Source organism: Vulpes vulpes, chromosome 3 (genome assembly GCF_048418805.1).
Source record: "Vulpes vulpes isolate BD-2025 chromosome 3, VulVul3, whole genome shotgun sequence".
In the NCBI taxonomy this organism is placed as follows: Eukaryota; Metazoa; Chordata; class Mammalia; order Carnivora; family Canidae; genus Vulpes; species Vulpes vulpes.
In genome coordinates this window covers 60,529,914-60,545,541 of record NC_132782.1, presented here as the reverse complement: position 1 = coordinate 60,545,541, position 15,628 = coordinate 60,529,914, and the positions used below count along the sequence as shown (strand labels likewise).

General features: G+C 34.2%; 1 protein-coding gene across 1 annotated transcript in view; it reads left to right on the top strand.

Annotated features, from left to right (window-relative positions):
- The window catches only part of MFN1 (mitofusin 1), a 32,064-nt gene that overhangs the window by 9,182 nt on the left and 7,254 nt on the right, over positions 1-15,628 (top strand). The window contains exons 7-15 of the mRNA XM_026007201.2: positions 838-945; positions 3,219-3,372; positions 3,489-3,556; positions 10,054-10,175; positions 11,531-11,657; positions 11,924-12,028; positions 12,518-12,620; positions 12,755-12,984; positions 14,983-15,135. Of these exons, the coding sequence (XP_025862986.1) occupies positions 838-945; positions 3,219-3,372; positions 3,489-3,556; positions 10,054-10,175; positions 11,531-11,657; positions 11,924-12,028; positions 12,518-12,620; positions 12,755-12,984; positions 14,983-15,135 (1,170 nt within the window). The remainder of the gene's footprint in view (positions 1-837; positions 946-3,218; positions 3,373-3,488; positions 3,557-10,053; positions 10,176-11,530; positions 11,658-11,923; positions 12,029-12,517; positions 12,621-12,754; positions 12,985-14,982; positions 15,136-15,628) is intronic.

Here is a 15,628-nt window from a genome sequence, read left to right as displayed (position 1 = left end):
GCCCATTATTTTGATATTGATAAACAAGCTTTGATGTATATTCTGATTTCTGTGTCTTTGTTGATGCTATTCTTTGCCCACAATTCTTCCCTCCCTTCCAACTTCTCGTCTTTAAGAAGGCCATTACCAGTACTTTTAAGCATATCTTTATCACTCTTTCTTTCTTTCTTTCTTTCTTTCTTTCTTTCTTTCTTTCTTTCTTTCTTTTCTTTTCTTTTCTTTTCTTTTCTTTCTTTTCTTTTCTTTTCTTTTTTTCTTTCTTTCTTTCTTTCTTTCTTTCTCTTCTTTCTTTCTTTCTTTCTTTCTTTCTCTTTCTTTCTTTCTTTCTTTCTTTCTCTTCTTTCTTTATGGAGCTTTTCCTAATTCCAAATAGATACAGTGTCTCTTTCCTTTGAATAAGCACAGCATGTATCTATAGCATTTAGGGCACATAGCTCTCTCTGTTACTATGATATATATAGGTCTTACATTGTTATTAATTTACTTAGTCTAATCTTAAAAAAGATTTGAAGTAGCTTTTTGAAAATATGGACTACTGTCATATCCAGCAGTATCTATTGTGTTCTGCCAAAAGTAGAGACATAAATATTTGTTAAACTGAATTTCAGAAAAAACTCATGGCAGGAGCAGGAAAGTCTTCAGTTTTGCCTTCTTGTAATTTAATTTTCACATCTTTGAGAAGCCAAATGTTCAGAGTGCTTTGGGATTCTTTATCAATGGGGATTAATCACTATTGTCTAAATGGTTCAGACTTTTAGGTTAGATCTTCAATTATAAATGTAAATATAAAATAGCTGTTAAAAGTGAACATACTCTTGGGTATTTGATGTTTTTTAGGAAAAGCAGTTTTTTCACAAGGTAAATGAGCGACTTTCCAAGCCTAATATTTTCATTTTGAATAATCGTTGGGATGCCTCTGCATCAGAGCCAGAATATATGGAAGACGTAAGTTACTATTTTTTTTCTTTTAAGTTGTGAAAGAGTCATGTACATTGTTATCTGAGAAAACAGTGTATCTTATGGAACATCACAAGTAGCTGTTCTTTTACTTTAGAAAAGACTAATTAAAACCTGAAGTGGGGGATCCCTGGGTGGCGCAGCGGTTTAGCGCCTGCCTTTGGCCCAGGGCGCGATCCTGGAGACCCGGGATCGAATCCCACGTCGGGCTCCCGGTGCATGGAGCCTGCTTCTCCTTCTGCCTATGTCTCTGCCTCTCTCTCTCTCTCTCTCTCTCTCTCTCTCTGTGACTATCATAAAAAACAAAAAAACCTGAAGTGGATATGTGATAGAGACTAGAATATTAAGCTGCTTCGGAAAATGGTTACAGATGTGCTATCTAATCATTTTATTTATTTAATCATTTTAGATCTTGAAACTGTTTTAATTTTTTATTGAAGTATAACATAACAGGAAGTGTGCAAATCATAAGTGTGAGTTTTACAAACCGAACGAACCTCTGTTAAGATCCAGTCAAGAAGCAGAACATTCCCAGCTCCCCCTTCCAGTCTCTGTCCTCCCTCACGGGGATGAGTGCTTACCATGACTTCTAACACCCTTGATTAATTTTTTGGTTGTTCAACTTTATGTAATGGAATCCTGTAGTATCTACTTTTATGTCAGGTTTCTTTTGCTCAACGTTACATTTGTGATATGCATCCATATTCTTGTGCATTGTTGAAGTGCGTTGTCATTACTGTGTAGTATTTTAGCTTATATGAATAAGTATATTTCAGTTATTCATTCTGCCAGTGTTGGGCATTTGGGTAAACTTCCTATATTTAGCTGTTATTCAGGTGCTGCTGTACATATTCTTACATATGTTTCTTTGGTGCACATAAGTATGTATTTCTGTTGGGTGTAGTGTATATCAGTGGTTTTCAACATGAGGGATTGGGCAGATTTGATCCCCAGGGAGTATTTGGCCATGTCTGAAGACACTTTTGGTCATCACAACTCTAAGAGTATGCCGCTGGCATCTGTTGGGTAGAGGCTAGGGGTGCTATTAAAAGTCCCATAACACAGAACATCCCTCCCAACCAAAGATTTATCTGACTCAAAATGTCAGTACTGCAGAGATCAGTAATCTGTGAGTATATATCTAGCAGTAGAATTGCTGGATTATAGGTAAAGAATATGTTGTTTTAGTAAACAGCCAAAGAGTTTCTAAAGTGCTTGTACCAGTTTATACTCCCAAGCAGATTGAGATTATCCTCTTTCAAATTGAAGTCTCATTTAATCATCAGAATTAGGAAATATCATCCACAGATTGTTTTATTTTCCATTCCTGCTTAGCTTAAATTTTTTTTTTTTAAGATTTTTATTTATTCATGAGAGACACACACAAGCAGAGGGAGAAGCAGGCTCCCTGCAGTAAGCCTGATGCGGGACTTGATCCTAGGTCCCCGGGATAACGCCCTGAACTGAAGGCACTCAGTGACTGAGCCACTAAGGCGTCCCCAGCTTAATTTTTTATCAGGTCTTAAGATAAAGATCTCACCGCAGCCACAATGCTAAAGTCTAGTACTAAACCCTAACTAGTTTCTAATGCTTAGTCCTAATTTTCTTTTTAATTTTAATTTTTTTTTAAAGTTTTATTTAATCTCTATACCCACGTGGGGCTTGGACTCACAACCCTGAGATTAAGAGTCACATACCCCCCTGAGCCAGCCAGGCTCCCCTCTTTTTTTTTTTAATTATTTTTTTTAGGCCTCCTCTTAGTCCTAACATTAACGCCAAAGTGCTGATCTTAAACCTAAAGTTGCAACTCTAATCCCTAATCAGGATTAATCCCTAATCACGGCATGATTCTGGGGTCCCGAGATTGAGTCTCACATCAGGTTTCCTGCATGGAGCCTGCTTCTCCCTCTGCCTATGTCTTTGCCTCTCTCTCTGTGTGTCTCATGAATGAATGAATGAATGAATGAATGAATGAATGAATGAATGAATGAATGAATAAATAATTTGGAAAATAAGCATAAGGAAATAAAAATGCCACCCAGTCTGTGATTGTTGCTTGCATGCTACCTTTTTGGTCAAATAGTCATGTAAGTCAGTATCCTGTCAACAAGTATCAGACTTCATTTATCAGAATTTTTGGACTTAAGTATATGGAAACTACTACTTACGATATCACTATAAATGGAGTTTAGTATAAGTCTGTAGCTATCAGTTATAATTGTTTAATTACTAGAATTATTTCAGTACACTGTTTTCTCTAGGTACGCAGACAGCACATGGAAAGATGTCTACATTTCTTGGTGGAGGAACTTAAAGTTGTGGATCCGTTAGAGGCACAGAATCGTATTTTTTTTGTTTCAGCAAAGGAAGTTCTTAGTGCTAGAAAGCAGAAAGCACAGGGGATGCCAGAAGGTGGTATGTATTATTATCGATTGGATTGTCTTTTGAAATACAAGTACAACTGTAGAAATAATGTGCTAGAAATCTTATCTTGTATTCTAGGTTTTAAACTCTTGACCTAAATATTACAGGTGGGGCACTTGCCGAAGGATTCCAGGCAAGATTACAGGAGTTTCAGAATTTTGAACAAATCTTTGAGGTAGGAATTTTGTGAATGCATTGAGTAATATAAAACCCTAGCATTGGTTGGAGAATGATGATAATCTTCTGTTTCCATTATTTCTCTTTTGTCAAATAACCTTTGCTTGCTGTTATTTAGTGTAGTTACTGCCACAGCAAGTGAAACAAGTTTGAAGAAAGGAAGTCCCTGCAAAATGGATGATCTGTAAGAATTGAGAATTAAAGATTGTAATTTCTTATTTTTTCTTACGTAGTTGTATTTAAATGAGAAACTATTTTCTAATATTGCATGTGTTGTGCAATGAGTGGAATTCTCTTCAGTAATTTGAGGTAAGATTAAATAAATGTAATTGCTATTAGAATGGGTAATAAATTGCTTCTCTGCCTTTTGGCTAAGATCAAGTGTAGATTTGGGTAATAGAGCAAAGTGAAGATGATTGTCTTTTTCTTTTGTACCATACTATTTATAGATATGGAATGTAGTTAATGTCATTTGACAGAAGTTTATTACATTTTAAACTGTATTGTCACCTGTTTATTCTCTACATTTTATGTCAAATATCCTAAACAAATGAATACAAAAATAATTAGGATATAGGGTATCCTGTGCTTTAAGAATCCGGTAGGTACTGTTAGGGCACATAAATAGCTCATGTATTTGCAGCATTGGGAAGGAAGCATACTTCCTTATATTTTGGTGTAGGTATTTCATTCAGAGACATTAAAACTCATCCTATGTTTGACTGAAGAGTTCTTTATATGTTAATTTACAAACTCTTATTTAGCCCAGTTTAACCTAGCTCTGCTTATATTGCATATTCCTTCTTCACCCATGAATGAACACAAAGACTTCAGAAATGAAAACATTTCTTTCTGTAATTATTCTTCCTTAGAAGTCAGAATAGCTTTAGTAATGACATAAATGTTGAATGTACTTGGCAGAATTTTTTAAATTAAACATTTGCTCACTATCCTCTATCTTTAATTTGGAGAGTTGGAGATAGACTAGTAAGTAGGTGATGACAAAGTATTTAAAGAAGGAAAGCCCATTGGAGGCTATCTTGGTAAGATCTCTCTAAAGTCAGAGGCCCCTGGGATATTAGCATATGCTGTCCCAAGCTAAACCATAGATTACGTGAAGTGCCAGTCAGACTATTGTTTATATTCTTTCCCTTTTGCCTATACAAAGAGATGCAGTGCCCTTCTCACTCTTTATCAATTATTTCATCCATGGAGAAAATATTGGGAGAAGATCTATTGTTCTGTCTCCCTTTGTCTTATTTATTGACCTTTTCTTTCTTTCCTTCTTCTATGTGTGTGTTTAGATATTTGTCATTGATTTCTCCTACCAAATCATACTGTTCTGTTACACATTTATAACCTGTTTCATATTGGTTCCTGCTACCCAGACAGAATATCTCCTTGAAGAAGTGGGAATGAGAAGAAATAGAAGCTGTGCTGTAGAGCACTGGCTCCTAAACCTTGGCTGATCATGAGAATCACATGAGGTGCTTTAGAGAACTGCAGACTCCTGAATTATCCCAGAGACTGATCCAATGAGGCTAGATTGAACCTAGCAATCGTATATATGTGTATATATTACAAAGCTCCCCATGTGATTGCACTAATCAGATCTACGAATTACTGTTTTTAATGTTTTTAGAAGAAACTTGGCAGTTTTTTATTGTAATAGTTCTTTGGGAGTCTAAAAATTATGTATGGAAAAAACTGTGCAAGAGCTTTTACATAAAGTTATGGAGAATGTCAGACTTTATAGAGTTTGAAATTTTGAATTAAAAGTATGATAGATTTAGTAAGAGAATCAGCTAGAAATTATTTGAACTTACCTAAAGATGTAATCAGGCAAAAAAAAAAAAGCCTTGTCTTGGTTGCCAAAGCATTTTTTGATGATTACATTGACAACTCTATTCAGCTTTCTTCCAGAGCTGAAATTTGTTACTTCTTAAATCAATTTCGATAATTTATGACTTCCTGTAATTTTGTTGGATAAAACTGTTCATTTTTATTTTATGTATTTTTTTTTAAAGATTTTCATTTATTTATTCATCAGACACACACACACACACAGAGGCAGAGACATAGGCAGAAGGAAAAGCAGGCTCCATGCAGGGAGCCCAATGTGGGACTCAATCCCGGGACTCTAGGATCATATCCTGAGCCAAAGGCACACGCTTACCTCCTAAGCCACCCAGGCATCCCCAAACTGTTCATTTTTTAAAGTTCTATATTCTTTTTCACTTCTATATAACATACACTCTTATATATATATACACATAAAATTTCTGTCCTTATTTGGATTTGCCAGTGATTTAACTGCTCTGCTTTATCCTCCAAAGATGTAGCTCTAGCCCTTGGTTAATTTTTCCATTCATAAATAGCATTTTTTAGTTTTTATTCATTAAAATCTATGTTAATCTTTAAACATAGTTTCTTCTGCTTTTTGTATTCCTTTTTTTTTTTTTAAATTTTTATTTATTTATGATAGTCACAGAGAGAGAGACAGAGGCAGAGACATAGGCAAAGGGAGAAGCAGGCTCCATGCACCGGGAGCCCGACGAGAGACTCGATCCCGGGTCTCCAGGATCGGGCCCTGGGTCAAAGGCAGGCGCCAAACCGCTGTGCCACCCAGGGATCCCTCCTTTTTTTTTTTTATGTGGAATTGTGTTTTGCTTTTTGTTCTTTTGGAAAAAAATTAGGGCTGTGAATTTGTGATGTAACTTTGGACATATTCCAGGGTTCCGGTATCCAGTTTGGTTTTTATTGTTTAATAGTTTTTAATTATAGTTGTTGGCATATCCTATTCAATATAGGAGTTGTTAAGAATCAGGTGTTTTGATTCTCTTCATCTAACTTTTGGTTATTTCTTGGTTTCTTTGTATTGTAATCACAGAATGTGTCCTTTATAAACATTTTGTCTTTGTTATTAGAATTCATCTTTTTTTGAGTCTTAGAAAATGATTTTTGTGAAAAGTTGTACCAAGGTTAGCATTTTAGTAGTCTACTTTTTGCCATAGACTTTGAGATTCATTTGGTTCCAAAGGAACAAAACACTGTGAGAACATTTGGAGTACCAAGTTAAATAAGGCTTCAAAATTAAATCTTAAAATCAATCAAGAAAATCAGCGTTAATCCTGTCAATATGTTTCTTAATGTTTTAAACCTATATTTGAACAAGTGTATAATGTAAAGATAATTTAGAAATCTAAATTTCTTTGCTCAAATATTTGGCCATTAGCTATTCTTAATCGTTTTGGTTATAAGATGAAAAAAGAGGTAAAATAATTCTGCTCTAAAATGTCAGTGAATTTGTTGTAAAGGACATTCTGGGACAACTGGTAAAATTTGAAAATGGATTGTATGTTACATTAGTAGTATTGCTCCAGTGAATGCAGTAATTGTTTTTTTGATTGGATAGGAAAATGACCCCATTTCTAGGGACCCACGTTAATATATTTATTAGTACAGTTTTGATGGTGGCAAAGAACTGTCAAATTGTTCAGCAGGAAAAAAATATGTATAAAAATATATGTACATTTCTAAATATAGACATATGTGTATGGAGAGGGAGAAGGAAAGGTAAACAAATGGGGAAGTTCTATTGTACGTTAATGGGTTTTTTTGCACTTGTCCTGTCAGTTTAAAATCTATCAAAATAATAAGTTAGGAATGATGAATATCATGTTATTGGGTGTTTGAGGTCTGTTAAGAGGATTTGACAAAGCCATTTTATGTCTTAATTACACATAAATACTAGTATCTATAGATCTATAACTATAATTAACTACCAGCAGGCTTCTTTAGATATTATTAGTAAGTTAGAAAACTATCTTAACTGAGATGTGATTATTGCTTTGGTTCTACATCCTTAATAAGTTTTAAGATAGTTTATAGGATACTCTGGCAAGATGACATTTAAATTGATTTGGCATAGTACTTTAACCTCCTTGGAAAATTAGAGGTTTTTTTTTTTTTTTTCTATTTTTTCCCCAAAGATTTTATTTATTCAAGAAATATTCATGAAAGAGAGAGAGGCAGACACACAAGCAGAGAGAGAAGCGAGAAGCAGGCTCCATGCAGGGAGCCTGATGTGGGACTCCATCCCAGGACCACGGAATCATGCTCAGGCCAAAGGCAGGCACTTTAACCACTGAGCCACCAGGCATCTCTTTTCATTTGTTTTTATTTAAGTTCAATTTGCCAGCATATAACACCCAGTGCTCGTCCCATCAAGTGCCTTCCTCAGTGCCCATCACCCAACCCCCCACTCCTACCTCCCCTTCCACAACCCTTTGTTGTTTCCCAGAGTTAGGAGTCTCATGGTTTGTCTCCCTAAGGAAAATTAGAGTTTCTGATAAAGTAAGTCTGGAAACTGCTGCTCACTATTTTGTTCATAAACCTTAATATTAGTGTAGTAAGGGTTCTGAGAAATAATTCAGTTTTAAAAACCTATATTTAAATTAAAGTTTCCCACGCTTCAGAATTGACTATTTCTTTTATAGGTTGACTTGGTATTTTTTGACCAGTGGGAACATCAGTGTGGGATACTTCTTGACTAGAAGATTGCTTATTTTCTTTATATTTATTCATGATAGTATATTTTTGAATCAAGGAATAACTCCTACCTTGCCTAATAACTTGTGAAAATATTTTCTTTCTGGTCTAGCTCTAATACTGTGCTATTATCTACAAATTTTGGGTCTTCATTGCTGATACCTAGATCTGCTTCATCGAGGAACATAGAATTTCTTTTAACCTCTTTTCTTTTAAAAATATTTTTATGCTTTTATTATTGTTTTTATGGAGATTAATCTGTCAGTTTATGAGATAGTTAAAGAAAATCAGAGCTTGCTTTTGGTTGTTAAAAATAAGCAGTTTATACTTTAATATTGTGTAGTTATTGGTGGTTTTTCTGTAGGCAAATACAGAACAGGGAATTACTGTATTTTTCTACAACTGATCTTTTCAGGATTAGTGATGTTGAGTGATGTATAAATAAGTTTAACCATGAAAAAAAGTTAAGCTACGCAATGAAAGAAAATAATGGGCTAAAGTTAAGGATTTATGAACTGTTGACTAAATGAATAACTCTCATAATGTCCTATAGCTAGAGAAGCAAACCTGCTTTATTTTTATACCTTAAAGTACTGCAGAGGACAGCTAAAATGGCAAAAGAAATTTTAAAAGTTTTTTTCTAACTTAACTAAATTGAACAGATAATCATTTTAGAGTTGTGAAGGCTAAGCATAGGTTATATATAAGTAGTGTATTGAATATGTAACATACTAACGATTTCAAGATAATAAATACTATAGTATTCAATGAATACCTTTTAAAGTTTGAAAGCCATTTATTGTGACAAAGAATAGTTACCATAGTTTATACTGGTTACAGTGAAAAGAGGTTCAAGAAGATAAATTCATGGAAATCATGGAGAGTTGGGATACATCCCTAATTTTTAAAAATTCATCACAGGGAATAAATGTGGCTTCCTACAAAACACCTCTTATAGTTACTGCTGCTGTGGCCCAGAGAAGCATTGTTTGATTGTTCAAAGACCAGATAGCCCTTTCTCTGTTTATGAACACTTGTACTTGTTTTTAGATGTCATATCAGTGCAGAATTTAACTTACTACAAAGAGGGAAAGGACAGTTTTAATGTAATAATTCTGTGAACTTTCAGCTATGAATTCACAGTCAATATTTTAAATAAGTTGTATGGGCATATATTGAAATTGAAACAATTTATAAATGTATCCATTACTATATGTGATGCATTCTAATGTATTCTTTTGTATTAAAAAAGCACTGGTTATGAAACTGATTTGTACAGCTGTGAATGGTTTATGAGCTACAATTAGCTTGAAGGTGAAACAAACGAGATAGGGCATCATTCAGACCTGTATGCAGACTGTAGACCAAGGACCATAACAGGATTATCTTTTAAATAGCTGTAGATATTTTTCTAAACTAAAATACTATTTAGGTTGTTCATTGCTAAAGAGTATTTTTCAAGTTCAAGTTTTAACATGTACAAGTCTTTTTTAACCTTATGTGAATCCTATCATTCAGCTAATTTCTTAAAACTGTGGGATTCTAATGTATAACTCAGTCAAGAACTTCATTAGGTTATCTGTTTTGTAAGCATGAGAAAAATCAAGACAGACCAAAAGTAACTTAAAGGCAGTCCAGATAAAATTAGTAATTTTAGCAGAGAAACCTTTAACATGAAAACAGTACCCTCTGTATCTATTTGTTTTTACAAATAATAGTCAAACAACCATTGCACATTACTGTGTAAAATTACACAAAAGATATGAACTTGCTGTTAAGGCCCTTTTTACTTTTGATTTCATTTTAAGTTGTGTTTATCATGCATTTATTTTCTGTCCTTATTTATGTTTTGATTATCATTACAAACAGCAAGTTTTTGTGTTTAAATTCCTGAAAATGTTGGATGGAATTACAGTAATGTGTTATGGCTTGGGCCCCTCGCAGGAGTGTATCTCGCAGTCAGCAGTGAAAACAAAGTTTGAACAGCACACTATCAGAGCTAAACAGATACTAGATACTGTGAAAAGCATAATGGATTCAATAAACGTGGCAGCAGCAGAGAAAAGGTATGAATTCATTTTATTGCAAAATAAAAATGTCAGTTTGTGTCAGTATAAATTCCTTAGACTAAGGTTTTAAATTGTTATTTTTAAAATACTTTCACACTAAAGTCAACAACCTTGCGTGTTTTTAAGTGACTATTTGAAATTATAAATCTTTATTCTACAACCTTAAATACATCATTTACATTCCTTGGATCTCAGTATTCTGAGCTGTGATTTTAACATGTTTTGTAGTTTTAAAATATCTTTAAAGCAGTGGAAGGACCATTTCTTCAAGTGGAATTTTTTGAAGAAGTCCGAAAAAGAGGTGACCCTCTTTTTTGTTCAATTTTACCTATGACCCATTTTTCATATATTTATACATTGATACCTTGAAATCTCTCTTCTATGCCAGTTGTGTTTGTTTTTTGTCAACTGGTAAACAAACAAGGTGGTATTACCTGCAAGCCAGAAAGTCAGTTTGGTAAGCACTATCCCATGTGTCATTGTCCTGCACTCTTATTCCATTTATTGCCTTATAAAGATGAAAATAAATACATGAATTTGCTAACATTGAAGAAAAGGGTAGTTTTCACAGATTTGGTACACTTAAAGATGAGAATATTATTAGATATGACACATGTAATGATGTTAAGCCTTAATTGAACTGTTAGTGGGCTTAAGCCAATCAAGGGAAAGATATAAAGCATCAGAGACTAAGTTTAAGAAGACATTAAATTGGAAATTGGAAATTTTAAATGCATTAAAATCTTACTGGGAACAAATACCTAAATCTGTAGGCAACAAAATTAGGCAATTTTGATACTTTTGCTGGAATGCATCGTATACAAAATGAGAACATTTCCAATATATGAAACACAAGAGTGAGAACTCAGTCTGATCTCAGGCCCAGTCCACTATTTCTGTATGAGATTGTGTTGTCATTTATACCTCCTCCAGTTCAGTTGCTTTATTATAGTAGCCAAAGTGAGTTTTTGGTCCACCCATTGACCTTAATATTACTGAATTTAAAAATACAGGACATTGGAACTAAACAGAGCACAAAGAAGATGTGATAAATGAAGCCAATATTTTTATTGTGACAATTCATATCTGTGTTTGGAAAATCCTTTTAATTCTTTGGGGGATTCAGAGTCACATGGGCAGAGAGACAAAGTAGTTTATATCTGATCATCTATGAAATATTTTATAAAAGAACTATTATTTGAATCCTTTTAGATGTTGAAATACAAGATTCATTTTTTTCTTTTCCCTGTATCATGCTAACAGATGATTCAGTACATAAGTGAGTGCCCTAGCTTAATTGCTTTGGGACTTTAATATATCCTGAGAATTAATTACTCTGCATACTACAATAGGGTTTATTCATTGGAAGAGAGGGAAGATCAAATTGATAGACTGGACTTTATCCGAAACCAGATGAACCTTTTAACACTGGATGTTAAGAAAAAAATCAGGGCGGTTACAGAAGAGGTGGCAAACAAGGTGGGTTGGTGACCGTATGATTAAAATTTCTGGGAATTGAGGGGCTGGCTCGGTCAGAGCATGCCACTCCTGATCTTGGGTTGTGAATTGAGCCCCACATTGGGTGTAGGATTACTGAAAAATAAAATCTTTAAATAAATTTCTGAGAATGAAAATATTTTTCATAATCCTAAAAATGTCATCCCTGTTACCCACATTTTGTTAAGTTTTTTACAATTTGGTTGAGTAGTTAGTAATCTTAATTTTTTTTAACTTCATATTTTCAGGTTTCATGTGCAATGACAGATGAAATTTGTCGACTGTCTGTTTTGGTTGATGAATTTTGTTCTGAGTTTCATCCCACTCCAAGCGTATTGAAAGTATATAAAAATGTAAGTTAAATTGTCATTAAAAGTGACTCAGATAGTTTCCTCACTTTTTCTACATTTTTATTTAGTGATTTAGCCATTTTAGTGTCTTCATGGCAACCAGTACATGATTGAACTGTTAAATCTCCTGTGCACTCTTGTAATAAATGTAAATTATCTTGTATGTAAAGTACACAGAAAAGTTATATCCTCTTAGAATAAGATTTTATTTTTTATTTTTTTTTTTAAGATTTTATTTATTCATGAGAGACAGAGAGGCAGAGACAGAGACACAGGCAGAGGGAGAAGCAGGCTCCCTGCAGGGAGCTCAATGCAGGACTCGATCCCAGGACCTTGGGATCACACCTTGAGCCACAGGCAGATGCTCAACCACTTGAGCCACCCAGGCATCCCAGAATAAGATCATTTAGTGTTTACTACATTTTTAAAGTTTTTATAAAATTTGTACGTGTTCTAGAGAAAAAATAATGGGTACGTGTACCATGTTAACAGGAATTAAATAAGCATATAGAAGATGGTATGGGAAGAAATTTGGCTGATCGGTGCACCAATGAAGTCAACGCTTCAATGCTTCAATCCCAGCAAGAAATCATTGGTAATGTTTATGTCTACCAGTTCATGTGTAGTTTCTTATTTATTTCCTTGGGAAATGATTTATTTTCCTTTAGGTGTTTTATAAAATATAAAATACTTACTGTTTCTTAACTATCATAATTTCGTTTTGTTTAGAAAATTTGAAGCCATTACTTCCAACTGGTATACAAAATAAGCTACATACACTGATTCCTTGCAAGAAATTTGATCTCAGCTATGACCTAAATTGTCACAAGTTATGTTCAGATTTTCAAGAGGATATTGTATTTCGCTTTTCCTTGGGCTGGTCTTCCCTTGTTCATCGTTTCTTAGGCCCAACGAATGCTCAGAGGGTGCTGCTAGGATTATCAGAGCCTATCTTCCAGGTATTTTTTTTTTTTGAATAAGCTTTTTATTTTGATATTAGTATTGCTCTACTGCACAGTTATGCATCTTTGATTCTACCAGTTGAGATTCTTTTTATCTTGCTTATTAGGTGATTTCTCTGATAGAACTAGTTGTGTCCAATTTGCATATATATGAGCTAATACCTATCAAGGAGAGCGATTTCTGAATTAGGTATAAATGCAAAGGGAAAGGTAATCCCAGTGTTTTCATTTAGCACTGTCTCTGTAGGTGGTTCTACATTCAGTTTTGAACCTTTTTTTTTCTTAAAAGTTTTTTTTTTTTTTTTTTAAGATTTTATTTATTTATTCATGAGAGAGAGAGGCAGAGACCTAGGCAGAGGGAGAAGCAGGTTCCCTGCAGGGAGCCTGAAGTAGGACTCAATCCCAGGACCCTGGGATCATACCCTGAGCCAAAGGCAGGCACTCAACCACTGAGCCACCCAGGTGTTCCATTTCCTTAAAAGCTTTTGTTTTCAAATAAAATTGAAGTTTTGACTCTAGAGGAAATGGAAGCATTTAGAGAAAACTTGAATTTCTCAATTCAGCAATTTTTCAGAAAATCTATGGAGCTATAAAGCCATCACCACAATCCAGTTAGAACCTGTCACCCCAAAATGGTACCCTTGTGGCCATTTGCAGTCAATCATCATTCCTACCTCCAGCCCTCTGCTGGTCAGCTTTCTGTAACTGCCATATTTTGCCCTTTCTGGACATTTCCTATAAAAGGAATAATAAAAAAGTGTGGCCTTTTGTGACTGGTGTCTTTCACTTAGCATAGTATGTTCAAGGTTCATCATCATGGTACATGAATGTTGTAATATATATCAATACTCCCATTTTTGATAGGTGAATAATATTCCATTATAGATATCACACATTTTATTCATCAGTTGATGGACACTGGAGTTATTTTTACTTTTTGGCTATTATGAATAATGCTGCTATTTTCTTTTCTTTTTAAAGATTTTATTTATTCATAGAGACACGAGAGAGAGAGAGAGAGAGAGAGAGAGAGAGAGAGAGAGGCAGAGACACAGGCAGAGGAAGAAGCAGGCACCATGCAGAGAGCCTGATGTGGGACTTGATTCAGGGTCTCCAGGAGCATGCCCAGGCAGTGCTAAACTGCTGCGCCACCGGGACTGCCCTGCTATGAACTCATGTACTATTTTTATGTGGACATCTGTTTTAATTTCTCTTGAGTATATGCCTAGGAATGAAATTGCTGGCCCACACTATAACTACATGTTAACTTTCTGAGGAACTGCCAAACTGTTTTCCAAAGCAGCTACCTCATTTTACATTCCCACCAGCAGTATATTAAGGTTCTGTTTCTCAACATTCTCATCAAGACTTGTTTTTGTCCTTTTTATTTAGTGGACATGATGAGCTACCTCATATAGTTTCAGTTTGTGTTTCCCTAATGACTAATGATTTTGAACATCTTTACATGTGCTTGTATTGGCCATTTATGTATTTTATGAAATGTCTTCAGATCATTTGCCCATTTTTTAATTGGGTATTTGGCTTCTTATTGTAGGAGTTCTTTATGTATTCTCTAGATACAAATCCTTTGTCAGATACATGATTTCCAGATATGTTTTCTAGTTTATGGCTTGTCTCAATTTTCTTATAGTGCATTTTGAAGTGTAGATTTTAATTTTTAATTTAAAAAATTTTGTAAGGATGTGTCTGAGATTTTTAAGATACAGTTTCAATTGCTCTTGAGAGTTGAGGGCCTACTGTTATAGGTGGAATCATATAGTATGAAAATTCATTATTCATCATATCACTGGTCCAGTATTGATTGTAGAAAATAATTTTCAGACTGTTTTTATTTCATATATTTATGGTAAACTCATTGGAGTCATTCTTCTTATGGATTTACTACTGTAGAAGAAATACAATAGGACTTTATAAATGTAACTATTCCATTTGTAGTTTAATTGTAATAATAATTTTTTTCCCCAACCTTATCAGCTCCCTAGATCTTTAGCCTCTACTCCCACTGCTCCGACCAATCCAGCAACACCAGACAGTGCCTCACAGGAAGAACTCATGGTTACCTTAATAACGGGATTGGCTTCTCTCACATCTAGAACTTCTATGGGCATCATTGTTGTTGGAGGAGTGGTAAGAAATCCTTTTTAGTATAATTAAAATTGGAATTTTTGCAAAGCTGTCTGCTAGATCATGAAAAGAAAGGTGTATTTACTTTTATATCCAGGATAGTCTGTAAAATGACATGAAAAGTTGTTGGTTAAAATTAGTGAATAAAGATGAGTTGCACAGGTCTGTTCTTAAGCTTTTAAAAATGTAAATTTATTTTAAAATTGAAATATAATTGACATAACGTTGTATTAGTTCCAGGCTTGCAAGATAATGATTTGATATACATATATTGCAAAGTGATTGCCATAGTATAAATTTTTAACGAATGCTTTAGAAAAAAAAAAATGCCACCAATTAGCTATACCTTAAAATAATGTTCCCTTCTTTCACTGCACAGCCTGTAAAGAAATGATATTTGTACTTTGGAGTAACGAGGATGATTCAAGTCCCTTATTTAGCCTTCTCTGAATACAAAGGAATCTGCATTAAAATATTAAAGATTATTTTTTAGTAG